At 36.1% G+C, this 27,321-nt stretch overlaps 1 protein-coding gene across 1 annotated transcript; it reads right to left on the bottom strand.

The window, feature by feature from the left end:
• Positions 1 to 644: 644 nt before the first annotated feature.
• LOC122055978 (SUPPRESSOR OF GAMMA RESPONSE 1-like) lies at positions 645 to 27,321 on the bottom strand. Its single transcript, XM_042617697.1, has 6 exons — positions 27,151 to 27,321; positions 3,375 to 3,513; positions 2,220 to 2,406; positions 1,649 to 2,142; positions 1,101 to 1,406; positions 645 to 1,011 (listed from the first exon to the last, which is right to left on the bottom strand). Exons 1-6 carry the CDS (start codon positions 27,156 to 27,158, stop codon positions 958 to 960), a joined length of 1,188 nt encoding a protein of 395 aa, XP_042473631.1. The 5' UTR covers positions 27,159 to 27,321; the 3' UTR covers positions 645 to 957.

Here is a 27,321-nt window from a genome sequence, read left to right as displayed (position 1 = left end):
TTTTTGCCACAGATAAAGTATCATCAATGCTTTAAAATAATCTATCATGTCCCAGGATGTAGTACATACGATGGACACGTATGATATTTCTGATATAATGATCAAGGATCGATTCATCATATGTGTACTTGAATATATCTCTCTCAATATTCATGAGACCAGTACTAAAAGGTTCTTTTAATATAACATATCTATATATATTTTTTTAAATACTCTACCACTGTCTTATGCATCACCAACTCGTCCTTCCAACGCAACCCTCTAATTCCATGGCGCCAAAAAACAAGGAAACGCTACTGTCCAGATGAGACCATTATTAATGGGCTTGTTAGCCTACTCGAGACACTGCACCCAATTCACGCTGGCTGAACCTGGTTCAGCGCCTCACCGTATGAAAGATAAACCTTCAAGATTTTTCTTCTGATAAATTACCTCAAAGTTAGATGAAAACACTTGATGACAACTAGTCCACTGGAAAATTTCTGCAGTAGATGAAATGAAACTCTAAAAACTCACAAACTTGCTTTATGCATGCATATCCAATAATTCCTACAGAAAAAAAACCAATGTTGCTAATGCTTGTTAAATGGCACAACGACACAAGTATGACAACCCACTCCATTTGAAATTATGAATGATCGAGCTCTAAATTTTAAAATTTTATACTGCAGAATTATATTTACCTACAAACACAGTTTATCTGAGACAACGTAAATTGTGAAAACAGTTGTGCAGCTCCTCTCAACAAAACTTTGCAACTCAAGGAGTGTTTGCATTCAAAACGCTACCTTCATCTCACACAAGCTTGCTTTAAGACTACAGGTACAGAGGAAGTGGATATCACACTCGAGCAATCTGTGCCTTCATTTGTTATATTTACAATTCGAAACAAAATAAACCTTAGATTGCATGTAGCAATTCAACAAGAGCATCCGTGGAGAGATTTGTTTATTCAATCTAGAAACGATCGAGCCAACTCATTATGCTTTCTTGTGAACCAAACTGCAATTCCTGCATTGCAACATGTTACAAACAATCTAAGGATAAAAAAGGTTTTAAAATCACCTTTTAGTAAGACAAACGATAGTTCTGAATCTTACAGAAAGCTGAAAGTCTGGTGGTGTGTCCATTATGATGCTGTCCAGATCTGCAATTCCACAAGCTAGGCCACTGGTGCCAGCAACTGTTTCATTCTTGCTGCTGTCCATGTTTGTGCAGTTAAAATATAAAGATGAGTCCTCAAAATGAGGAAAAGGGTCAAAGATCTCGTGGCACAGCAGTGATTCGTGCACATTGCTTAAGTCAGCAGCTTGAGATTCATCTGCCCACCATGCCGATGTTCCACCTTTGCCCTCCAGCTGACTGAGATGTAAGGGTGAATCAGGGACCACATTTATTGGATTTTCCTGGGAACAAAAGAACTATATTACATAATCGTAATGCTTAAATCATCTAGGATGTCCATAAGCAACTGGTCATTCGTATTGTATGTGTTATAACTTCTGAAGACCTAGGCTATATTAACTGTCCCAACAAAAAGAAAGAACAAAAAATGCTACCCATGAATGTTGCAAGAGAAAAAAAATGCTAAGACAAGATGAAATTTTCATTATCATATATAAAATCTCAGAAAATTAAAGAACAATACCTGGACCAGCAGGGATGGCAGATTCTGTCCAGAGTTCTCATGAGGAGAATCATTTTTGAGGCGTGGTGGCTGTGGTGTATTCGTTTTGGGAGTTTTTGGACCACCTTTGACAGTGAGGACGTTACCTTCCTCAGTCAAAAGTTCCATATCACTCTTATCAAGTTCATTTGTTGATTGTTGATAGAAGACTTTTGAGACCACTAACTCCCCTTCCTTTTCATCTTCTTCGGGACCGAGATGATACTGATGCATCACCCAATTAACTCTGTCTGGTTTGCAACTTCCTAATGAACTTTTATAGAGGACCATTATTTTCTTCCAACCTTTCAGAACTCCATTCTCCAGCACACGTTTAGTTTTACCTGTTTTATGCCATCTTACACGTTCCTCAGTTAAGGAACATTGGTTTATCTTGCGACGCTTGCGCTGACCTGAACCATACGCGTTTGATATCCTGTGAAAAAAATGAATACTGCTTCCATCTTGCTTGACACCTAATGCATAGTGTATAAGCAGGTAAACTAAAAAAAATCACAGTTTAAAGAAATAAGATGACTAAAATACTATTTACCAGGGAGATTTTCAGGATGAGTGTAGCAAATTCCTTCCTTTTCCTCCAGCATTGGAATAAACTCATCAATAAGAATGTGAGGCTTTTTATTTCCTGCACCAACCTTTCCAGCAAGATGTTCCAGCAGCTCAACATCAGAAGGATCAAACTTAACGCCAGCAGGAAGTCCAGGCCAATCCAATGTAACCTGAGAAACGATAAGTTCAGGCGCATACCATAACCTAAATACAAATTTTTTTTGCAATCTTGACAATGAAATATATAAAAATTTGTTTTCCCTAAATAGTCCTTTAACCATAAGAAATGTAAAAAAAATGTAGATCTAAAAAAACTCTGAATATTGATGTGATGTCCACGACTGCACTTACCTCCTCATTTTTCAACTACAAAGCTAGCTTATCTATAAAAGCTGAATTCTAACCCATCAGTCTAACAAAATACAATTTGTTGGATAAAAGACAGTCTAGTGCATGAAGCTACCGCTAATGTAGGGTCCTAAAGAAGGGTCTATTGCCCTACTTTGTAAGAAATTGTTTACTCAAATCGTGACCTCCAGGTCATATAGCAATAATTTTACTATTGCGCCAAGGCTCCCCTTCAGCAAAGTACAATTTGCTAGATCTCACAATAAAATAACAAAACCTAGACCGACTTTGCAACTGAAATCTTATTAAGAGTATCATAGACCGTTCAAATCACAAAAGCTAAACAAATCAAGGTGGTGTAAGGAGGCTTATAAATTAGCCTAATAGCATGATCTTTAGCATTCTATATTTATTGAAATAAATATATGGGTAATAGTAACTTTTTTACAAATAACATGATGACAACCTCTAAGCTTGAAACTGTAAAACTATATCTATAGCTATTAGTTTTAAGAGCTAATAAGTGGCGCAATGGTCAAATAATTATTTAAACATTCATAACACAACTTTAGCACACCTCTCGTATTGCAAAACTGCAAGGCATAACACAGATTATAAGCAAACCTCTTTCCAGGAAAGACATTTAATGAAACAGAGAAGAGCTAAAAGAATCCACTAAACCCAAGAAAAATCTAGCAAATGGAATCATTAAAAATGATTTTAAACATACATAAAGATTATAAAGGATATGATAAAATGTAAAAATGACACAGTGCAGGACAAAACTCACATCACTGTTGTCAATTAGGTGGTGGCAGTTAGGACATTCCCTGTTAGCTACTACCGCTGAATCATTGCCTTGATTGTCAAAGAAATATCCACCATTCTTTACTTTCTTTGCAATTCCCCTACAAGTGATAAGCCATGACCTGAAAAAGGAGGAAATAGTTCCAGCAGTTACTTGAACAAGTCTAACATTGTTGGTAAACATAGAAAATTTAAAATAAGCTTCCAATTGCCATCAACTGTTCAATATAGTGGACCCTGCTGACATTTGGTTTAAGTTTACAGTGCTCCAACTGAAATATGTCATCTAAAATATTTTATTAAGGTGAATGCTAGAATTTGCTCAAGTACGGCAGTATACTCCAATTTCCACTGGAAATGCACAAGCCCATAGTCAAGAGCAGTGTCCACACTTTCATAATATTGAATATTTACATGATTTCCTGGGTAATTCAGGGAGATGGGCCATTCACAGCCTAGTGCGTCATCCATTAGCCAGCTCAACAAATAATCCATTTTCAGAGTTTTCAGTGCTTAGTTTCTTAAAATAAAGTTACAAATAACCACATTATTTTTTTGTGATTTGTTATAGAGTTACAATTAACCAGATTAATTTTTGTGTGATTTGTTAGAGTTACAGATAACCACATTAACTTTTCTTTCTTTTTTTCATGTGTGATTTGCCCTATTCTGCCATAGGACATGAAGATTCCATTGCTAGCCATTTGGAGGCAATTCCGTATTCTAAAGGCATGAGATTTGGATCATAACAGGATGGTTTGAGGTAGAGGATTTGAGCACCTTCCTTATTAAGGTTGATTATAATGGTCATTCTTTTGGTAATGTTGATTCCACTAAGTGCTTCTATAGTACTCTCCAACTCCGACAAGTGACATCAAAGCACTTGTGATCCTAACATGTGATATACATATTGAATATTTAAATGCATGTCCTGTAAGAAAAATTAATGATCATGTAGCATTCAAATAATCTATTAGTATATAAACCAATCTAAAAAGATTCAATCATATAATCAAAACCTTTAATGTTGTAGCTACGTCAATGAAATATTCTATATAATATCATTGCTCAAGAGTAAGGTGGCGTTTGGTTTAGAGGTTTGGGAATGAGGGAATGGATTCATTCCTAAATATTGTGTTTGGTTGATGAGAATGGAATCAAGATTTTGGAATGAAACCCAAAAACTTGGATATGGATGAAACTCACTCCCTCCCTTGGGTTTTGATGGAATGAGGATAAGAATTTAGTTTTGCACGAAAATACCCTTAGTATATTTGTTCAATTTTTCTTTTATTTCACTCTCTTTCCTTGTTCTCTTTTATCATACTTTCTCTCTCCTCATTCTATCATCACATTTTCTCACTCAACATACTTTCTCTCTTCTCATTCTTTCTCATCACGCATTTTCTATCATTTTCTCTTTATATTCTCTCTCATCACACATTCACTCTCATTATTTTCTCTCTCTTCATTATCTTCTCATTTTTCATCATACTTTCTCTCTCATCATTCTTTCTCTCTCTCCTCAATCTCTCTTACCATACTCTCTCCCCATATTTTATCTCATCACACTTTCTCTCTCTTCATTCTCTTCCATCATACTCTCTCTCCTCATTCTCTCTCATCACACATTCTCTACCATTTTCTCTAAATATTCTCTCTCATCACACACACTCTCATTATTTTTTCTCTTCATTCTCTTCTCATTTTTTCATCATACTTTCTCTCTCCTCAATCTCTCTTACCATACCCTCTCTCCATATTTTCTCTCATCATATTTTCTCTCTCTTCATTCTCTTTCATCACTCCCTCTCCTCATTTTCTCTCATCACACTTTCCCTCTTTTCATTTTTTTCCATCACACTTTCTCATCATACCTTCTCTCCTCAATCTCATTTTCTCGCATCACATTTTCTCTCTCTTCATTTTTTCCCATCACTCTTTCTCTCTCATCATACTTTTTCTTTTCCCAATCTCTCTTATCACGCTCTCTCTCCTCATTTTCTCTCATCACACTTTCCCTCTCTTCATTTTTTCCCTATCACACTTTCTCTCTCATCATTTTCTCTCATCATATATTTATCTTACATTCAACTTTCTCTTCCATCTAATTTTTTCTCTGGGTAAAAAGGAAATTTAGGTTCATTCCGATTGAAAATATTCAACTAACCAAACATTATTTTTAAGAATGATACGCAAGCTCATACCTATTCTCATTCCACAATACTATGATATCCATTCTCATTCCGATTCCTAAGAGAGAACCAAATGCCACCTAAGAATATTATTATAATTAATGATACTAGAAATTGAGTTATCTAAATAGCCTAATCATCATCATTTAACCTTTTTTTTTTTTTTTTTTGCTTGTGTCACAAATCAGAAGGGAATAAGGTACAATTGGCAATAAAAAAACATACATAGGAAAAAACAACATGCATGCAAAAGGTAACCAGAGATATGGCATCTTACTATTCGGACCCTCTAGAGAGCCATGAACATTTTTGTGCCATTGACATGCCTAGGTGAAATCAGGTTGAAATTTTTTTTAAAAAAATGTGTAATGCCTAGACTTTGGCATGCCTTTTAACAAGACCAAGTTAAATAATGAACAAACTGAATCAGTAAAACATATCAACAGAGACACATCATTGAGTAGTTTATTTATTTATTGAAGGAATTGATGAATGGGGGTAGTGATAGATGGACTATGGTCATTGGTCAAGATCTATTAGTAGAGGAAAATGACTATGCCCAGCATCAAATTTGCAGTTTAGAGTTAAGAAAGAATTTCAAAGCAAGAAGAAAGAGGATTAAGATGTTGAAAGCAGGGGAGCTTATAATCATATCAAAAATATGGCCCTTAATTAAAGGGATTAAAGAAGAAACTGTAATACAAGACAGAAACCTGCAATTGTACCAAGTTGAGAAAGATGAAACAATGTATTGTTGTTCTTAAGAGAAAACTATTGCATGTTAAATATATGACCATATAATAATTATAGCTAAGACACCTAATCAAGGAACTAATCCTACAACACATTATTAAGGACTCCAATAACATGACAAATTGATTATTCAAATAAAAATGTATAATATTGAGGTGAGACTTGAAAAAAGATCGACATCATGAACTATCTTTGTTTAATTTACATTTCAATAAAGCAAACTAATATGAATTTATGAAATTATAAATATTTAAATTTGAAATGATAGTCACAAAGATAAGATTTCTTAATTCTTTTGTGAAATCAAAGGAATGTATTCAAATTCAATGTAAAATTTAAGACCAAGAAGGATTCACCAGTTGAGAGCAGGGAAGAAATCATCAAAGAGGTGACTGTAGAATTATTTGTCACTTGAACAATGAAAATTAAGCGACAGAGTTCATATGTAAAAAATATCATTTTTGATCAAGTTGTAAGTTGGGTTTAATTTATATAAAACACTTATTTATTTGCTTTAGGACTTAGATGCAAGAGGATCTTAATATCTTTCATATTATTTTTAGTAATTTTTGAGTTTTTGGTATTTAGGGTATTTTTGATAAACTTTGCCCATGATGACCAAATCATTGCAGGTCCCAAGCCCGAATGAAGGATGAGAGTTGCGTTAGATTGTCGGCCAGCGTTAAAAATATGACAAATATTGAATGAATAGATCCATTAAACTATTGTGCTAATGCTAAGTTGTTCCTCGGAAGGAACACGTTGAAAGATCCGACTGTAACGTCCCGACAAGGACCACTACATTTTCAGAACTCAGGCGTAGTGCTAAATGTGTAAGAATTCGTGTTATAGGGCATGATTATAACGTATCGGTAAGGACGGCTACATCTCCATGAAAACTTAAGTATCGTGTTAAATAAGCAAGAGTTCTCAACCCATAGGTTGGATAAAAGCAAATATGATAGGAAAACTAATAATCTAAGATTTGGAGCATACAACATAGAAACCCTCATTGGTAAATCAATAGAGGTAGTAGATATGATGATTAGGAAAAGAATTAGTATTCTATGTGTACAAGAAACAAAATGGGTAGGCGAGAAGGCAAAGATGATAGAGAACTGGGGTTTTAAGTTATGATATACTGGAAAGAGTAAAACAAGAAATGGAATGGGTATTGTTGTAGATAATTCGTCGAAGGATGAAATTGCAAGAATAGTTAGAAAAGAGAATAGAATTATAGCTCTTAAGATAATAGTGACGAAAAAAACTATAAACATAATTAGCATATATGCACCACAAGTAGAATTAGATGAAGCAACCAAATCAAGATTTTAAGATGACTTAAATGAAATATTACAAAACATTCCGTCAAATGGAATGATTTTAATATGAGATGATCTAAATGAGCAAGTTGAAGTGAAAAATGAGAAATATGAAAGAGTGAATGAGAGTTGTGGGTTTGGAACGAGAAATGAGAAAAGAAAAACTATATTAGATTTTGTGATAACATAAGATCTTATATTAGCTAATATGTTTTTTAAGAAAAAAGAACAACACTTCGTCACGCTGAAAGTAAAAATAATAAATCACAAATTGACTTTCTTCTGGTTAGGAAGAAGGATAAAAAGATTTATAAAGATTGTAAAGTCATCCCCGGAGAAAACTTAACTACCCAACATAAGTTAGTAGTGTTGGATATACGCCTCAAACATAGTATCAATAGAAAGAAAATATATACAACTCCTAGAATTAAATGGTGGAAGTTAAAGGACGAGAAGCAAAGCATATTAAGGAGAAAGTAGGAGTACAAGCATTAGGTAAAATATACAGTCTCTAATATGACATAGGATAACATGGTATCAAAATTAAAAATAGTAACTAAGAATGTACTCAATGAATCTAAGGAACATGTGTTGGGATTGCAAGGTTGCAAACATAGTCCCATATTGGAAACACATGGGAAAGACCATGGGTTTATAAGAGAAAATATATCTCCATTGGGATGAGGCCTTTTGGGGAGAGCCCAAGAGCAAAACCATGAGGGCCTAGGCCCAAAGTGGATAATATCATGCTATTGTGGAGATATCTAAATTCTTTTCGATCCAACAATTGGTATTAGAGCCCGGACTGCCAGAAGGTTTAACCGCCAACTGTGCACAAGAGCTATGGTCTGATTGAGCCATGTGGGTACAATATTGACCTCGAACAAAGAAAGTGGGGGCTCCTATGTTCGGATCAAGAGGACCAGATACCAGGCAGGAAGTCCTAGTTACGACTAGGCAAGGAAGTCCTAGTAGGTCGGGTGGACCGAGGGGCAGGAAGACCTGGTGGGTCGAGGATCGGACGTGGGAAGCCTATGGTCCTTTGTTTGAGGGGGAGATTGTTGGGGTTGCAAGGTTGCAAACATAGTCCCATATTGGAAACACATGGGAAAGATCATGGGTTTATAAGAGAAAATATATCTCCATTGGGATGAGGCCTTTTGGGGAGAGCCCAAGAGCAAAACCATGAGGGCCTAGGCCCAAAGTGGACAATATCATGCTATTGTGGAGATATCTAAATTCTTTTCGATCCAACAACATGCACTACTAAGTAAGAAATCTTGGTAGTAGAATGAAAAAATACAAGAGAAAGTGAAGAAAAAATGAATAGCTTGTAAGGAATTATATATTGGTAAAAATGATGAAAACTTTAAAAAATATACAATAGTCAAGAAAGAAACTAAGAAAGTAGTGAATGAAGCAAAGAATGAAACTTTTGAACGATTATATCAAAAATTGGATACAAAAGAAGGGGAAAAAGACATTTATAAAATAGTTAAAATGAGATAAAGGAAGACAAGAGATTTTATTCAAATAAAATGTATTAAAGATAAATGTAATAAGGTACTAGTAAACGATGGAGAAATAAAAAAACGGTGGAAAAGGTATTTTTATCAACTTTTTAATAAAGGTTTAAGTGACCAATTTAACTTAGGTAATTTAATTAGGTCAAATGGGTATAAAAATTTAAACTTTTATCGTAGAATTCAAACTTCAGAAGTAGAACAAACTTTAAATAAGATACACAATGAAAAAGTCATTGGACCAGATGATACCGATAGAGATATGGAAGTTAATAGGGAAACAAGATATTGAATAACTTATAAAATTATTTAACATGATATCGAAAACAAAATAAATGTTTGATCAATAGAGGATAAGTACTCTAGTTCCTTTATATAAGAACAAGAGAGGCATACAAAATTGTGTAAACTATAGGGGTATTAAACTAATGAGTTATATCATGAAACTTTAAGAACAAGTAAATGAAAAAAAATTAAGGAGAAACAATAACGAAAATCAATTTGGATTCATACCTGGAAGGTCGACAATAAAAGCTATATATCTTCTTAGATAATTAATCGAAAAATATCAAGAATAAAAATAAGATCTACACATGGTATTCATTGACTTAGAAAAAGCTTATGATAGAGTCCTAAGAGAAATTATATCTTAGATAATTAATTGAAAAATATCAAGAATAAAATAAGATCTACATATGATATTCATTGACTTAGAAAAAGTTTATGATAGAGTCCTAAGAGAAATTATATAGAGAATTCTAGAAAAGAAATGTGTTAGTGTAACATATATTAAACTAATTAAGGATATATATAAGGACGTAACAACCAGAATAAAGACTTCAAGTGGGGTAACTGAAGCATTTCCAATAAAGATGGGGTTACATCAAGAATCAACTCTATGTTCCTATCTTTTTACACTAATTATGGACGAACTCAATGCGCATATTCAAAACACAGTACTGTAATGCATGTTGTTTGCAAATGATATTATTTTGGTAGATGAAACACGTGAAAGAGTAAATGTTAAACTAAAATCTTGACAGGAAATACTAGAAGGGAAAGGTTTTAGACTTAGTAGATTAAAGACAAAATATATGAAATTTAAGTTTAACAATATTAGACATAATTAGACAATTGTTAAAATAAAAGATGACGAGTTATCCAAAACCAAAAGCTTTAAATATTTAGAATCATTTTTGCAAAACAATAGATGAATTTAAATGATGCATGTGACAAAGAGCTTAGAGATCGAACAGTTCAAAAGATAGCTCGTTTCATGTAGCAAGTTGTGATTTCTTTCAATGCTGCCCATTTAGATAGCTTCAAGGAAATGATTGAAGTCATAGGTCAGTATGGGCTGAATTTGAAACCACCAAGTTATCATAAATTGAGGGTACCTCTTCTATAGAAGGAAATTGTCTACACAAATGAGTTGTTGAAAGAAAACAGAGATGAATGTGAGAAATATGGTTGCTCAATTATGTCTGATGGATGGACTGATAGGAAACAGAGGACATTGATTAACTTTTTGGTTAATTCACCCAAAGGAACAATATTCTTGGAATTTGTGGATGCATCCGCCCAAGACTGGAACCCTACTATATGAGTTGCTTAATAGATTTGTAGAACGTATGAGGGAGAAAAATGTTGTGCAATTGATTTCAGACAATGGGAGCGATTATGTTTTAGCTGGTATGTAAAGTTAACGAACTCTACTATTTATTTGATTGGTGAATGTTTACTCATTTTTTCCTCACTGATAAATGAATATGTTTATGTCATAACCTTCTTTTATTTTTATTTTTTGTAGATAAGCTTTTACAGGCAAAAGGACCGAATTTGTTTTAGACTCCATGTGATGTTCATTACATTGATTTGATGCAAGAGGATATTGGCAAAATTGAGGTGGTTCGAAAGACTATCTCTAGAGCAATTGCTCTTGTTGGTTTCATTTACAATCATGGAAGTGTTTTGCACATGATGAGAGAATGTACTGAAAACAAGGAGTTGGCAAGACATGGAGTCACCTGCTTTGCTACTACATTTCTCACTTTGCAAAGCCTCCACAAACAACAAAAGGCTTTAAAGAGAATGTTCTTATCAACATAGTGGATAGAGAGTAAGCGAACAAAGGATGCTAAGGGTAAGAGGGCAAATGATACTGTTTTCATGCTTTCTTTTTGGAATAATGTGACATACACACTTAAAGTGATGCGTCCTCTAATGATGGTTCTTTGTATTGTTGACAAGGAAACGAGACCAGTGATGGGTTATATTTATGAAGCTATGGATAAAACAAAGATATAATTCTGAAGTCCTTTGATAACATAGAGAAATGTAAAAATGTGTTGAACATTATTGATAGTAGATGGGATCATCAGCTTCATCATCCTTTGTGTTGGAACTCCAAGGTTATTTTGGTGTGATCAACAAGTTAAGTTAGGTCATGTGTACTTTTAACCTTGTGTCTAAGTGTGCAGGAGCTTAGGAGCATAGGTAGTCAAGCGGAAGACGCAGCTAGCGAGAAGGACGGCACGCGGTGCGTCCGAGGGACGAGGCGCTGCGGAAGAGTACACCAGCGGACTAGAAGGAAGCGTGTGGTGGTTTCGAGAGACGAGAAGATTGAGCAGAAGACTGCTCGGGGAACAAGAGACGCAGCTAGCGAGAAGGTCGGCACGGGGTGCGACCGAGGGACAAAGACTGCGGATGAGTACGCTAGCGGACGAGAAGGAAGCACGCGACGATTCCGAGGGATGAGAAGATAGAGCGGAAGCCTGCTCGAGAAGACCGGAAGTTGGATTCAGGTGAGCCCTATTCCGGATGGCAGAGATCACCCAAGCGAGCAGAAGACTCGGACTAAGGTGAACGGAGTCGGAACAGAAGACCCGGCTGAAAAAGTCAACGGGGTTGACTTTCCCACTCGAGGCGCCCGGAACTGTCCAGGGCGCCCGGACCGAAAATATATCCAAATCTCAGTCAAACCGAGATATGTGCGTTGCGGATAAAGTTTTATCCCCCAGAGCGCCCGGAACCCTTCGGGGCGCCCCGACCAAGGCTAAATATAGCCTTGGTCCATAAGCTTTTCAATTAACTCAGAAATTGTAATTCCAACACTTGTATACTTCTTTTAGAGTTTAGTTTCTTTCTTTTTGCGCTTTCATTGCTATAACAGGCTTCTCCGCCTGAAGGAGATATTCTAATACGACATCTTCCTTGGATTAATAACCTCCCCGATTGTAACCAAGTAAATCTCTTTGTGCCTCGTCTTTTCAGTTTTAATTTATTGCTTTCTTAATTTATGCAAGTGTTAGTTTAAGAAAGTTCGAGAAAGGTATTTCTTTGTTATTACAGGACTATTCAACCCCCCTTCTAGCCGGCCGCCAACGGTCCAACACTTTGCACGCAACGGGATAGAACTTAAACCCGTATTTTTACTATCACAATCCGAAAGTTGAGACAGATATAGAAGTAACAAATGGATTGTTTGCATACATACAAAGATTGATTCCAAGCCCTGAAGTGAGGGATAAGATTATTATGGAGGAGTTGTCGGTATATAAGGACTCAGAGTCATTGTTCGGCAATTTTCCATTAGAGCAAGGAATAATAAAGACCAACCAATGGTGCCTGGTACATATTTTTTTCCAAAAGTTAAATAGCTAAATATCAAATGAAAATGATGAAATACATTTTTTTTTAGCGAACTGGTGGGAAATGTTTGGCAATGGTACTCCGAATTTGAAAGAATTTGCTATCAAAGTTCTTAGTCTCACATGTAGTGCTTCGAGTTGTGAAAGGAATTGGAGCATATTTGAGCATGTGAGTAAATGCTAGTACATGACTTCTTTCACTTTTCTTTTCAATTTATAGTTGCTTACTCTAAAAGTATGATGGTTTCATCATATGTGGCACATACATTCAAAGAAAAGGAATAGACTCAATCACAAGAAACTACAAGATTTGGTGCACGTGAAGTACAATCAAACACTCAAGGCTCGTGCAATTAAGAAGGAAAAAGGGGATCCTATAGTTTTGAGGAATATTGATTATTGCAATAATGAGTGGTTGACTGGAATGATGGAAGCTGGTGAGGAACCTATTTTTGATGACGATGATGACACTTTAACATGGAACGTTGTAGCAAAGGCTACTGGAGTAGAAGAAGAGACAAGGCATACTAGGCAACAACGGACCTCAAACCCTATCTATAGGGGAGCTTCAACTTCAACTTTAACTTCAACTTCTAGAGGCAAAGGTAGGGGAGGACGAAGAGGCGGGACAACAAGCCAAACTATTTGTACTCTACGATCACTAGCGGATGAAGATGAAGAATCTACTAACGAGAGAGAGTTTGATGACGACGTGTTAAAAGATTATTATTCGGACATTGATGAAAACATGGAGGATGATGATGGGGATGAAATGATTGAATTGGAAAGTGATTGATCTGAGTCTAGTTTGTTTTGGAAAAATTAAATTATCTAGCATAAGCATTAGATGTGTTGTTTTATTGACAATATTGAGTTATTTTTGTTTTTTTTAATTGAAACTTTATTGTTTTTGGTGTTTATATAGTCTATTATTGTTAATAGTTGATTTTTAGAAGAATATAAATATATAATATATTTTATATGTATTATCACCTCGTGGTTAGGCGATCGCTTATTGTCGCCTAGGCATTTGGGCGCTAGGCAGTGACTTGTCGCCTTGGCCTCGCCTAGCGCTTTGGCAACTCTGATTTTTTTTGATAATTTTCGTCTTTTGTATTTTTGAATTTTAAATTCGTTTAGGGATTTTAGAACGTTGTTAAGATTTCTTTCCTTTCTTTATAAGTTAAGATGGGGGTCTATATGTTAAATTTTTTTCCTTTCCTTATGTCTTAGGGTGAAGGGGAGCCTTGGCACAACGATAAAGTTGTTGCTTTGTGACCAAAAGATCATGAGTTTGAATCCTAGAAACAGCCTCTTGCAAAAAGCAGGGTAAGATTACGTACAATGGATCCTTCCTCGAGACCTCGCATAGCGGGAGCTTTGTGCACCGGGCTACCCTTTTTTTTATGTCTTAGGGTGTGGAGTCTATATAAATAATTGTTTAGATTGATGTAAGAAAGTTTTTAATCAAAAATAATTTGACCACGTTGTTCTTTTTCCCAAAGGTTCGAGTAGTTTTTTATGTCTATTTTCTGGTATTCATACACGAATCAATAGGTTTAGAAGATCACTTTTGATATACGTGCATGAATTAAGGAATTCGATAGTTTATCTGCTGCATCAGTTTGGTATCAAAGCGAGGTTGATATTGTGGAGTTAATCGCTATCTCCTTTAAGAAGGATGAGTTTTGCTTTTCTATTTCTTGATATTCGTGTGTGAATCAACAAGATTTAGAAGATTATTTTCAGTATTCGTGCGCGAATCAACGAATTTAATAGTTTTTTGCTACATCACACTAGGAAGACCACAACGGGTTGACAACGCTCTTGATGATTGTTGAAATAAAGAGATTTTTAATTCATTCATATTTCAGGAGAAATACATCGTTTATATAACCACACAACCCTAAGCATCAACTTATTTACAAAAGATAAAAAGACTTATCTACCTTTGTTTCTCACAACACTCCCCCTCAAGTTGAACATATATATCAAACATGTTTAACTTGCTAAGAGAAGAGTCGAACACAGCTTGGGGTATAGCTTTTGTAAACATATCAGCAAGTTGGTCCTCAGACTTAACATAAGGCAGACATAGCTCTCCAGAATCAAGTCTCTCCCGAATAAAGTGACGATCAATCTCAATGTGTTTAGTCCGGTCATGCTATACTGGATTATTTGCAATATTGATTGCTGCCTTGTTGTCGCAATAAAGCTTGAGAGGTAATTCAACCTTTAATCCTATGTCTGTCAACAGAAAACTCAACCACAACATCTCTGCAAGACCATGTGCCATGGCTCGATATTCTGCTTCAGCACTAGACCGTGCACAAACATTTTGTTTCTTACTCCTCCAAGTTACCAAGTTTCCTCCCAAAAAAGTGCAATAGCCAGAAGTGGATCTTCTATCATCTCGAGAACCAGCCCAGTCTGCATCAGAATAGCATTCCACCTTCAGATCACCACCTCCTTTAAACAGCAAGCCTTTTCGAGGACATGATTTCAAGTACCTTAAAATCCTGTCAATGGCCTTCATGTGGATAGTCTTAGGAGCATGCATGTACTGACTTACTACACTAACAGCATAGGTGATGTCAGGCCTAGTCATAGATAAATAGAGTAATTTTCCAACCAGCCTTTGATACGTTCCATTTTCCAGACTTGTAAGATCTTCCCCACTAGAACTAGTAAGATCATGATTTCCAACCCAGCTTCCCTGTCTCCTTGAGTAAATCCAACACATATTTTCTCTGACACACATAGATCCCTTTTTTTGATCGAGCAACTTCAATGCCCAGGAAGTACTTCAATGACCCAAGATTTTTAATTTCAAATTCTGATGTTAACTTGGACTTAAGAGTCTGGATTTCTACCTCATCATCACCTGTAACTATCATATCATCAACATAAACCAAAAGAATGGTAGTGTTGTCCCCTTTCCTTTTTATAAAGAGTGTATGATCAGCATTCCCTTGTTTAAAGCCAAACAATATCATGACTTTGCAAAACCTATCAAACCATACTTTGGGAGATTGTTTAAGCCCATACAAAGCTTTTCTTAGCTTGCAAACCTTTCCTTTTGTTTCAATTCCAGGAGGTGGCAACATGTATACTTCTTCACAAAGGTCACCATTCAAGAAGGCGTTTTTGACATCTAACTGAAATAGAGGCCAATCATATTGAGCAGCAAGAGAAAGAATTACCCTGACAGAGTTCAGCTTTGCAACTGGTGCGAAAGTTTCCAAGTAATCTACCTCATATGTTTGGGTGAATCCCTTGGCAACAAGTCTGGCTTTATATCTAATCACTTCACCCTCTGAGTTATACTTGATAGCATATACCCATTTAGAACCAACCAAGTTCTTCCCCTTCGGGGGATCAACTAATTCCCAAGTACCATTTCTGTTAAGAGCCTCCATTTCGTCGTTCATTGCTTCCTGTCACCTTGAATCCCTTACAGCCTCATAATAGGAAGAAGGTATAGCATGATTTGATAACTGTGAAACAAATGCATGATATGAAGGAGACAAACGAGAATATGAAACGTAGTTGGAGATAGGATGTTGAGTACATGACCTGACACCTTTTCTAACAGCAACCGGAAGGTTCAGCTCATTCATATTTAGAGGTGCGGTTGACTCAACTGATGAGGATAACTGCTTCACAGGATCAGGAGCTAGAGCATCCGATTCAACTAGCCGATCAATAGTAGGTTCTTGCTTGCGTCTTTGTCGTTTGTAAGTAATAATATCTGGTGAAGACTGTGCTCCCAGTGACGGAGCATCTTTTCCCAGTGGTGGGACATCTTTTCTATTTTCTATGACATCCAGTGGAATAGGAGAAGAAATCACTTGAGGAACCACTTGAGGTACAAAGGAAGAGGTAATATTCTCCCCCTGAGGATGAGACTGAGGAGAATAATAGGACTCAGACTCAAAAAAAAGTAACATCCTTCAAAATATATCTCGTCCTAGTAATAGGATCAAAGCACTTGTAGCCTTTCTGGCAAGTAGAATATCCTATAAAAACTCCTCGTATAGAACGAGGATCAAGTTTAGAGGACTTGGGACCAAGAACATGAATAAAACAAAGAGAACCAAAAACCCGAGGTGTAAGGGAGAACAACTCTACACCAGGACGAAGAATAGTGAGAGGACACCGGTTCCCGAGACCTTTAGATGGCAATCGATTGATGAGATAAGCGGCTGCAAGAACAACATCAGCCCAGAAATATTTGGGTAAGTGACGTTGAAATAAAAGTGCACGGGCTGTTTCAAGAATATGACGATTCTTTCTCTCGGCCACTCCATTTTGTTGTGGTGTGTAGGGACAGGATGACTCATGAAGAATTCCCAAATCCTCAAGAAAAGTATTTAGAGACTGGGCAAAGTACTCACGGGCATTGTCAGAACGAAGAATCTTCACCTTTGAGTTAAATTGGGTTTCAACCATTCTACAAAAATTTTGAATAAGACGAGGAACTTCGTCCCTGGTTTTCATCAAATAAAGTCATGTACAGTGGGTGTAGTCATCAATAAAGGAGAGAAAATATCGATAGCCATCCAAAGAAGTCACAGGAGAGGGCCCCCACACATCCGAATGAACAAGATCAAATGGAGATAAACTCTTCTTTAAAGACTCAGAAAAATGTGTTCTACAATGTTTGGACAACTGACAGATTTCACATTGAAATGACTGAAGAGAAACAGAAAAGAAAAGACTAGGAAATAAAATTTTCAAAGGCTGAAAAGACAAATGTCCCAACCGAGAATGCCACAAAAGAATTTCTTGATGCTTAGTTTCTAAACACTTGGCTGCAGATTTCAGAGCAGATGTTGTTTCAAGCTGATAATAATAAAGACCCCCTACTTCACGGCCAGTCCCAATCGTCTGCTTGGTCTCGAGATCCTGGAAGACACAATGATCAGGGAAAAAGGTTACGGAGTAGTGTAGTTGTTTAGTAATGCTACTAACAGAAAGTAAATTAATAGAGACGGAAGGAACGTGAAGTGCAGAGGATAGGAAAAAATGATCTGTAAGTTTTATGGAACCTTTGCCAGCAACAGTGGCTTTGGTTCCATCTGCAATGATCACTTTCTCCTGCCCAGAGGATAAAGAGTAAGAAATAAAGGAGTTAGCAGCATTTGTCATGTGATTCGTAGCTCCCGAATCAATGACCCAGGGGCTGTAAAAGCTGGGACCGGTAACACTTAATCCCAGGCCACGGATACCTGTGTGCGCTTGAAAGGGAGTAGAGTCTGCAGGAGTAGAGGCCGAAGATGAAGCCTGAAGCCGAGAGAGAAGATGCTGGAGATTAACAATATCAGTAGAAGACAGTCCAGTGGTAGAAGGCACAGAGGAACCAATAGTCTCTTCATTTTCTATCTTTTGGACAGCAATATTACTACTATTAGGAGCCTTCTTAGCATTGTGCTTAAAATTTTCAGGTTTCTTTTCTGGATATTTTTCCCAACAGAAATCTGAATCATGATTAGTCCTCTTGCAGTGCCGACAAAATCTGTCCCCTTGTCTTTTAGTTCCCCCAGGTCGGAACTTGTTTGCAGAACCAATAAAGACAGAGGTCTCCCCGATCGGAGGGCCTACAGCGGAAATCCCCTTGTTGTTCATGGTCCTTTTTCTACCTTCTTCACTTAGAATTTTGTAGTAAACCTGTTCTAGGGAGGGAGTAGGATCAAGACCAAGGATTTGCCATTTTAAATTTTCGAACTCTGCAGTAAGGCCATCTAATAATTTAATAATTCTGTCTTTTTCCAGAAGCTTTAAATATCTCTGATGATCATCCGTGGAACTCCAATTTTCCATCCGGTAGTAGTCAAACTCATCCCACAGCCCCTTCAGAGTAGCAAAATAATTGGTGACGGACATAGAACCTTGTTCAAGTTTGAAAATTTGACTGCTGATCTGATAAGTACGCAGCATATCATGTCGACGTCCATACATCTGCTCTAGTGTCTTCCACATGTCGTACGCTGTTTTGTTATGAAGAATGACTTGTTTGATGCCAGAATTAACAGAGTTAAGCATCCAAGTCATTAATTGAATATTGTCACGCCGCCAAGTGCGAAAGCTAGGATCCTTCTCATCTGGTTTTACTTTAGTGCCATGAAGAATATCAAGTTTATCATGGCCTTCGACATAAAGTTCAACAGCAACTGCCCAAGATGCATAATTTGTCTCAGACAATTTTTCTGATACGATCTGAAGACCGGATCCTCCAGTGCCTGTCATTGTGAAAACCGGTTGTACCTGTCCTGAAGAAGACATAGGGTTCACAGAAATCCCAGAGGATTCGCTAGCGTTGTCCGCCATTAAGATCACAAAAAAAAAAATGTTTTTTTTTCCTGGAAGGGCGGCGGCAGCAGACTAGGCTGAAGAGAAGAGGAAAGGGGGAGTGTAGGAGGCAGAGAACTCTGGAACAGGAGGCAGCTTCTTGTGCTTTCTGTCCGACACTGCTGGAGGCTACTGCTGGAGGCTACTGCTGGTGGCTCTGGCCGGTGGCAGCGTCCGCGGCGTTGGGTGGACGGGAGGCGTCTGCGGCGTGCGCGAGCAGAGACGGCGTCCGCGGCGTGCGCGAGCAGAGAGGGCGTGGGCGTGCGCGAGAAGAGAGAGCGTGCGCGAGCAGAGAGGGTGTCCGCGTGCGCGAGCAGAGAGAGCGTCGTTCCCCTTCGTGCGCGAGCAGAGAGAGCGTCGTTCCCCTTCTCGCCTTCTCCAGTTCCACCGGCAGGCGATCGGCGAAGCAAGAGGCGCCTCTTGTGGTCGGCAGCAGGAAACCAGAGGCCAAACGCGCAGCCAGTAGGCAGCGATGAAGAAGGGAGGAGGAAAGCTTGGTCGACGCTAGGGCAGAGAGGAAGAAGATGCGCCGGCGGCGGCGGCTAGGGTTAGGGATCAGGAACCATGCTCTGATACCATGTTGTAATAAAGAGATTTTTAATTCATTCATATTTCAGGAGAAATACATCGTTTATATAACCACACAACCCTAAGCATCAACTTATTTACAAAGGATAAAAAGACTTATCTACCCTTGTTTCTCACAACAATGATGATATAACCATCAATTCGAGGGCAAATTTTCTCCACCATAAGGAGAATGATGCAAGAGGATGCAAATATTTTTCATACTACTTTTAGTAATTTTGGAGTTTTTTGGTATTTAAAGTATTTTTGATATTTAGATTTTTTTGTAATTTTCGTCTTTTGTATTTTTAGATTTTGAATCTCTTTAGGGATTTTAGAATTATGAGTCCTTTTCCTTTTTGTTAGGATTTCTTTCATATTTTAAACTCATGATCTTTTTCATATATTTCTAATGTGGGACTTTGATTGTATTCCCAACAATCCTCCCCTCAAACGAAGGATCATCATTACTCTCATAGTCCGGGCCTACCCTTAAGTATCCGATCACTCTTGACCTGCTCTGGACCTCCCCGTAAGTATCCGATCACTCTTGACTTGCTTAGGATCTTCCCACAAGCATCCAATCACTCTTGACTTGTTCTGATCCTCCCTTCAAGCATCCAATCACTCTTGACCTGCTTCGGGCCTCTCCTAAATCATTTGATAACTCTTGACCTTTCTTTGTGTCTTAGGGTGTGAAGTCTATATAAACAATTATTTAGATTGATGTAAGGAAAAAAAATTATCGATAATAATTCAACCATGCCGTTCTTTTCCCCAAAGCTTCGAGTAGTTTTTGGATGCCAATTTTCTAGTATTAGTGCATGAATCGATAAGATTAGAAGATCACTTCCGATATTCGTGCATGAATCAACGAATTCAATAGCTATCCGCTGCATAAGGACTTCTGTAGAGGTTTTTTTAAATTATGATTTTATTTTGTTGATGGTTAAAAATTTTACCAAAATGACACATTCCCATTTTCTTCCATACAAGATCAATGATGAATTGCATGTAATGAGACCTTTGAAAAACAATCTTTGGCTGCATAGGTTACCTATAACTATTGTGTTAGATTCAAATGGTAAGTTACGTTGAATAACTCTATCAAAAAAATTTGGCAATGGGCTCAAGCTCTCATCTATATTTTATCCACAAATGCTGATTGAATCAATGATAGCTTATGCAATTCACAAATATCTAATTAGGAAAATTCTAGAACATGTGCATTTATTTTACCATTTATCGAGTTTATTTATAATAATATTAATCCATCTACTTGTAAATGTCCATTTGAAGTTTATAGCTATCTAAATCATCAATCAATTGATTTAAATTAAATTTTCTTTCTCTTCCCATCCATTTGACACTAGTTTTAGCCGCAACTAATATCAAAAGGCTAATTATATATTTGATGAAAAAATCTTTTGCAATAAAATTTTATCACTATTGTATCATTTAGTACCAATACTATAGAATAGATTATTTATTAATGAGTGAGTAAACAAAATTATTACTAATATCCCATTTTGTAACAGATCAAATTACTACTATTTAGTTTTGATAATGATGAATTTAATAACATAATTACTATTGCCAAATCTTTTGGTGACGAATTATTAGATTTTGATGTCTAAATGTTTTATCATTGATAAATACCTTTTTGTATAAAAATTTAGGAATTCTATTAAATGTACTCGATATATTCATGTTGATGTTAAAATAGAGAATGCACTTAGCAATAAAAGTATACAATATATCATGATGCATATAATGGAATGAAAGTGTGCACCACAAGAGGGTATAATTTTGTATGTATATGCCAAAGAGTTTTGCTAAGACTCCTTTAAGAAACTTCCTATTTACTCAACCGACTAGAGAGCTGAGTCATCTATGGAGTCGACTCAAGGTGATAAGCCATAAACAAAAATATTTTTGTTCATGGATATGTTAACTAATTTTTGGGTAACCAACTAATTAAGAATTCTAATCAATTGATGTTACAATAGGAAAGCTAAAAGGAGTCATTAATAAATAAAGTTGCACTACAACAGTTGGTTGACCTAAAGACTACTATGGAATAATTGACTCAAGTAGTAGTTGGCAGATTAAGGCTAAAGCGTCAAACAAATTAGTCAACTGATGGATGGATCCTGTCGATTGATCGTTGACAAATCAACTTGACAACAAGTGAAGATTAAAGAGGAATGAAAGCTTATCAAGGGGAGCAAGGTGGGGAATAGATCGGTTTACGGAATTATTGTAAGCAAATTCAACAAGTGGCAATATTGAATCTCAAATACCTAATTTTTCAACTACTGAGCACCTTAACAAATTTCCTAAAATGCAATTAACAACCATAGTATGGTCGTCAATTGTGGATGAAAGGCGAAAGAAAATTTAAGTTGAGTCTTAAATAATTTTCATAGTGTTTCTAAAAAATTACTAACAAATTTCACATCCTAATTGACACTATAGGCATAGGTAACCAATGCAAATGAACGATCTCTCTAAAGAATAACTTGATTATTTGTGATGTATCATTTGTCTTATTGCATAGAATAAAATGTATTGAATCGTGACTTCGGCTAGTCTAGACAATCCTAAAATAAAATCCATGCTAATGTCTTTCTAAGGCTCATAGAGTATTTGGCATGTATAATCATGTGTTTTGTTTAGTTTCTTTGTCAATTGACATGTACGATATTGTGACATGATCCATGCAACATATCGTCGCAATGAAGGTCAATAAAATCATTCTAACACAACAGCAATAGTCTTCTCTTTTTCTAAAGCATCCAACTAAGCCACTTGCATGAAGTTCCCAAATAAGAAAGCCCCTAAGTGAAGTCCTAGGAATGGATAAGCGTCTACTCTTAAATAGGTAACCATTTTTAACATTTTGAAAAAAAAAACATCCCAAAGACAAGTGGCATATTCTTCTTTGAAATCGATCAAATCCTACTACGATCATATTCATAGTGTGCAATGTGGCGACAACATGACTTAGCAACTGATTTGTTGTCTATACAAGAACAATGTTTAAAAAAAAAAAGTATAGTCTTGTAGGAACTCAACCCACCTACACCTAGCATGTTTAGCACTTATTCCTTATGTGATTGAATATGAAAGTCAACACTTTATAATCTGAATGGAGAATGAATTCATGAGGCACAAGGTAATAACGACAATGAGCTTGAATAATAGCATAAAACTCAATGACTTTGGGGGGAAGGTCTTTTAATGAATCTCTAGTGCTAACTGTGAGGTTTTGATTTACTTATGCTATCATGATTTCTAACTCTTTTTCCTTCTTCAAATCGAGGTCGTGTAAGAAGGTGGAGAGACTGTTTGAGGATTGGGTCGGTTTAATTGTTGGCTTAGCTTTGGGCTTAGATATGCTAGGCTTGGCCAGATAAAATCAGATGTTTTGGCTATTATTTAAAAAATGTAGGTGGTTTTTCATCCATAGTGGGTAACAAAGAAGTTGTAAAGTCAGGCCAATGTCACAACATATTTTATCCTTATATAGACCCATCTGTATAGAAACCAAACACCTTTATGTAACTAGAAGGGAAACATGATTTCCTCATGGCATTTTGTAGGGCTTGGGTGCAGTTCAAAGATGGCTTGAATCTTACAGATGGCCTATGTGGATACTACGTTCATGTAACTCCCACTATCGATCATGATTTTGCAAAACTTACTACCATATTTTGCAAATGTGTGCAAGATATTAGTGCCTTTCCACGTGTCATTAAATGTGGGCATGGAAAGGATACAACACACAACATTAAGTTCTATGGTTTGTTCTTCAATTTCTTCATTACTACCTGGGTCCCAAAAGAATGCTACTTCGTCATCTGGATTAAATAAAGATTAAGACTTTATGGGGGCACTTGAATGTCATGTGACCCTTACTACGACAATTAAAACATTAAACATTAGGGTTTATGTTTTCTTAGAAGCTTGTGTATTCGTCTCTACTAGTTGGATGACATATACAAGGAAGGCCGAACCAATCGGTTTGCTTGATTGGGTTTGCTTGATTGTAGAGACACCTTATATATAGGAGTGCTAGCAGTCGAGGGGACTAGTGATCGAAAGGTAGGGGCTTTCACAAATTACTCAATCTGGTTGGTCTTCTAGTGAGCAAATAATTTAATTTATCTTTGAATTTCGAGTCTCAAACCCCCTTAATGAAGTGGATTAGGGTTTCTCTAGAGTCTAATTTAGGATTACATCACATTGGTAAGTTGTCAAATTTGCTCAAATATTTAATTATGCTCATGTTTGATTGTTTTAGATTAATCCATATGGTGTATTGTTGGTTTCTAAAGTATGTTGGGTTATATTTTTTTTGTTTAGAATTTGTTTCATCTCTACCTAGTATGTGATTGGCTCTTCTCTATTTTCAACATATTGATCTTTGATATTCAACTGACAAGTTTGATATTTGCAAATTACACTCATTAAGTTTGGATCATTCCATATCAGTCAAAAAGTAATCCTTAATCTCAACAACTCAATTGAGGAATGCATTTGGGTCAAGTTGACCAACAAAATTGAGGGTGTCTAATCTAACTCAATGGGTAGTATCTGTTTTTTGGTTTAGGTGTAGGCCTTACTCTAAGTCAGCTTTGGGTGTTTTGAAAGTGGTATACCTCATCAATGACTGATTGATGGTTTTGAGGTGGATTGATGCCTAAGTGATGGGTGAGCTACATAGGGCATGTGATCTATGAGCTTAGGACTCGTATCCTTCAACAGCTTGTTGATCATTCCAGCGGTATAAACTTTAAACTGTTCTAGGTCTTCCACTCTTGATCAGAGGGTTTTAAGCTCGTCTTTCACAAGTTAACACCTAGCATCTATTTTTCTCTAATTGTAGGGTTTCTCGTTGTAGCCAATGTGGAGGTTCAACAAGTAATGAGATTTATAAATTAAATGGCACAGTAATTTTAAAAAAAAATAGTTAGGACTTAGAACTAATGATGAGACAAATAGGAAATTAGATAAATAAAATAATTTAAAATAGGGACAAAATAAGTAGGTAACCAAATAGAGATGATTGTAAAAGTATATGGAAATAAATAATATATGAGTCAAACAGATAATGCATAGAATTTAATTAACTTGCTAAATTCAAAAAATCAAATAATTTACAAGTAAGATGCGAGCCTCTTTACTGATGCTGCCAAAAGGAAAGGAGTCAGATGATCAAAAGCAAATCGTTGATGTACAGTGGATGTGGTGACGAGCTATGGAGGCACTTTTAACTTGAGGATTTTAGTGTGTTAGCATCGAGAAAGAACTCGCCAAAGTTAGAGGTTAGTTGGAAAAGGAGGTAGAGAATTGAATCTAGGCTTCAACTCTGATACCAATTGATGTAGCACAGTGGACAAACAAAACACAATCTTCACCCAGAGGGGTAAACTCTCACACAAAGAAGAAAAGTGGAAATTCAATTAACTCAAGATGATTAAAATACATGACCCTGAACTCCTTTTATAGATCAATAACAAATACAAAAATAAATATTCTAAATAAAAAATATGATAATTTAGTAGGGATTATAATTGGCTCCCTATTTATTGCCTAAAAAGAAAATACTAATTATCACATAACAAACAAATAAATTTCTAATTATTACAGTCAATTTATTATATAATTTTCTTCAATTTGTTTATTTGTATTGCTGAAGTGTCAATTTAAAATTATCTTCAATTTCTTTTCTTCAATTATTATGATGATTTATTTCCTTCTCTACATTACAACCACTTTATGATAACAAGTCTGATAAATAAACTAATTCAAAGTCTTAATTACAAATTTATGTCACCTATCCTTGGACAAAATATAGTTTTATGTCAATCAATTTTTATAATCCCCAATGAACCTACTCTATTTTTTCAAGTTCTAATGAAACCAAGTTATTGCAATGTTTTATCCTGAAATATTAATTAAAGGTTTACATTGGATTAAAAATATTAATTCGAATGTGTTAGAGGATTAAATCAAGTAGATTGTTATTAAATTGGTATGTTTTAGGGGCTGAATTTGTGATAATATGACTTGATTGCAATTCAATTTGTATTTTAATTGATTACTTGAGGTTGTGGTAATGTGGGACTGAAGTTCTTCAACTTGGGTTTGAGTCAATCTGGTTGTATTTAGGCCAAACCAAGTTGAACCTGTTGTATTTAGGCTTAAAATAGTATAATATCACATGGAGCCTTAGTCAATAGAAACTCTATCACTAATTCTTTCTCGATTTGAATGTGCATGTCAGAGTGAAAAGGTTCCCATTGGATAGAACAATATCAGTTCATCATGCAAAACTAACATGAATAGATAAGAAAATACTTTAAGGTAGTTGGCTAAAATTTCTATATATCTTCTTTAGAAACAACAATCTACATATAAAATTTTAAATAGAAAGATAAAGTTATAAACAAAAGGGAAATTCAAGCAAATAACTATTATAAAGGTACATTGGAAACCATCTCATTCAACTAATCCTATTTGGTCGCTTGCTTGAAATGATATATAATAAAAACAAGAACAAAGAAAAGTAAAACAGAATGAATAATTGTTTAGACATTGTAAAATTGTTGTGGATAAGAAGCTACAATTTTTGTTTGTTACAATCAACAAAACTGGCAGAAGCTTAGTCAAAACCTTACAATGTAAACATTACAAGCTCAATTGAAGTTGAACATAAGATAGTTTCACAAACGTGTATGTAAAGCAAACGTTTCAGCAATTCATGAGCTGGATAAATCTCAAATTCAGAAATTATGGATGAACCATAGGAATAAAAAAGGAAAGATACCAGTTTGTTTGGATTTCCTATCATCTCAATCAGAACCCTAAAACTCAACTCATAACTCCTAAACAGCAAGTTCTTACTTAAGATGGATCTAATTACTAGAAAAAACCTCCTCTATCCGCATATCCTCAGCGCTGGGATCCTTCATAATTTCCACATTGGGTCGGCATATAAGCAGTATGTCAAACTGCCCAACTCCCAGATTAGGTAATTTTTGATATACTAGCTAGTGACTTCCAATTAGGATTTTTATTAAAATAAAAGGACAAAAAGCTAAAATCAGCTAAAACCAGGCTACAACGCCATATTTTTACAGACATATAAATCCAACAATGATATTTAAAATCCTCAAATGACACTCTCATTCATCAGTATATGAAACCCTACGAGCACACCTCCCCCTTCAACTGCTTATCTTATTTTGATCAGTTTTGCAAAATTCATCATCGATAGAGTAGCGGACGCATCAACCAAAAAGTCCCCTTTGCGCACGCACACATACACACACACAAATCCTTTCGAGACGACGATGACTGCTGCCAGATGACTACGGATAGCAAACATACCTTGCCATCTTCCTCGTTTGTGCAAAGCTTCGATCTCGAAAACCAAGATGGATCAGTCAGTAAGCTCACCTGCTGAGAGGCGGCGGATGTATATAATAGAAGGAGACCTGGCCAGGCAGATGGATCGCCGTTCCCTTTGATCCGCTTCGCCGAGTAATGATTTGGGCGGGA

The sequence above is a fragment of the Zingiber officinale genome, chromosome 3B (assembly GCF_018446385.1).
Source record: "Zingiber officinale cultivar Zhangliang chromosome 3B, Zo_v1.1, whole genome shotgun sequence".
NCBI classification, from domain to species: Eukaryota; Viridiplantae; Streptophyta; class Magnoliopsida; order Zingiberales; family Zingiberaceae; genus Zingiber; species Zingiber officinale.
The sequence above is the reverse complement of the archived record's forward strand: the minus strand, read 5'-3'. Positions and strand labels throughout refer to the sequence as shown.

What these genes read in the sequence shown, in the direction of transcription:
- LOC122055978 (XM_042617697.1), bottom strand. An exon ending in ACCTAATTGACAACAGTGAT is followed by an intron (nt 2,407 to 3,374) that starts GTGAGTTTTGTC and finishes ATCGTTTCTCAG; the next exon opens with GTTACATTGGATTGGCCTGG. An exon ending in TGCCATCCCTGCTGGTCCAG is followed by an intron (nt 1,407 to 1,648) that starts GTATTGTTCTTT and finishes TTTTGTTCCCAG; the next exon opens with GAAAATCCAATAAATGTGGT.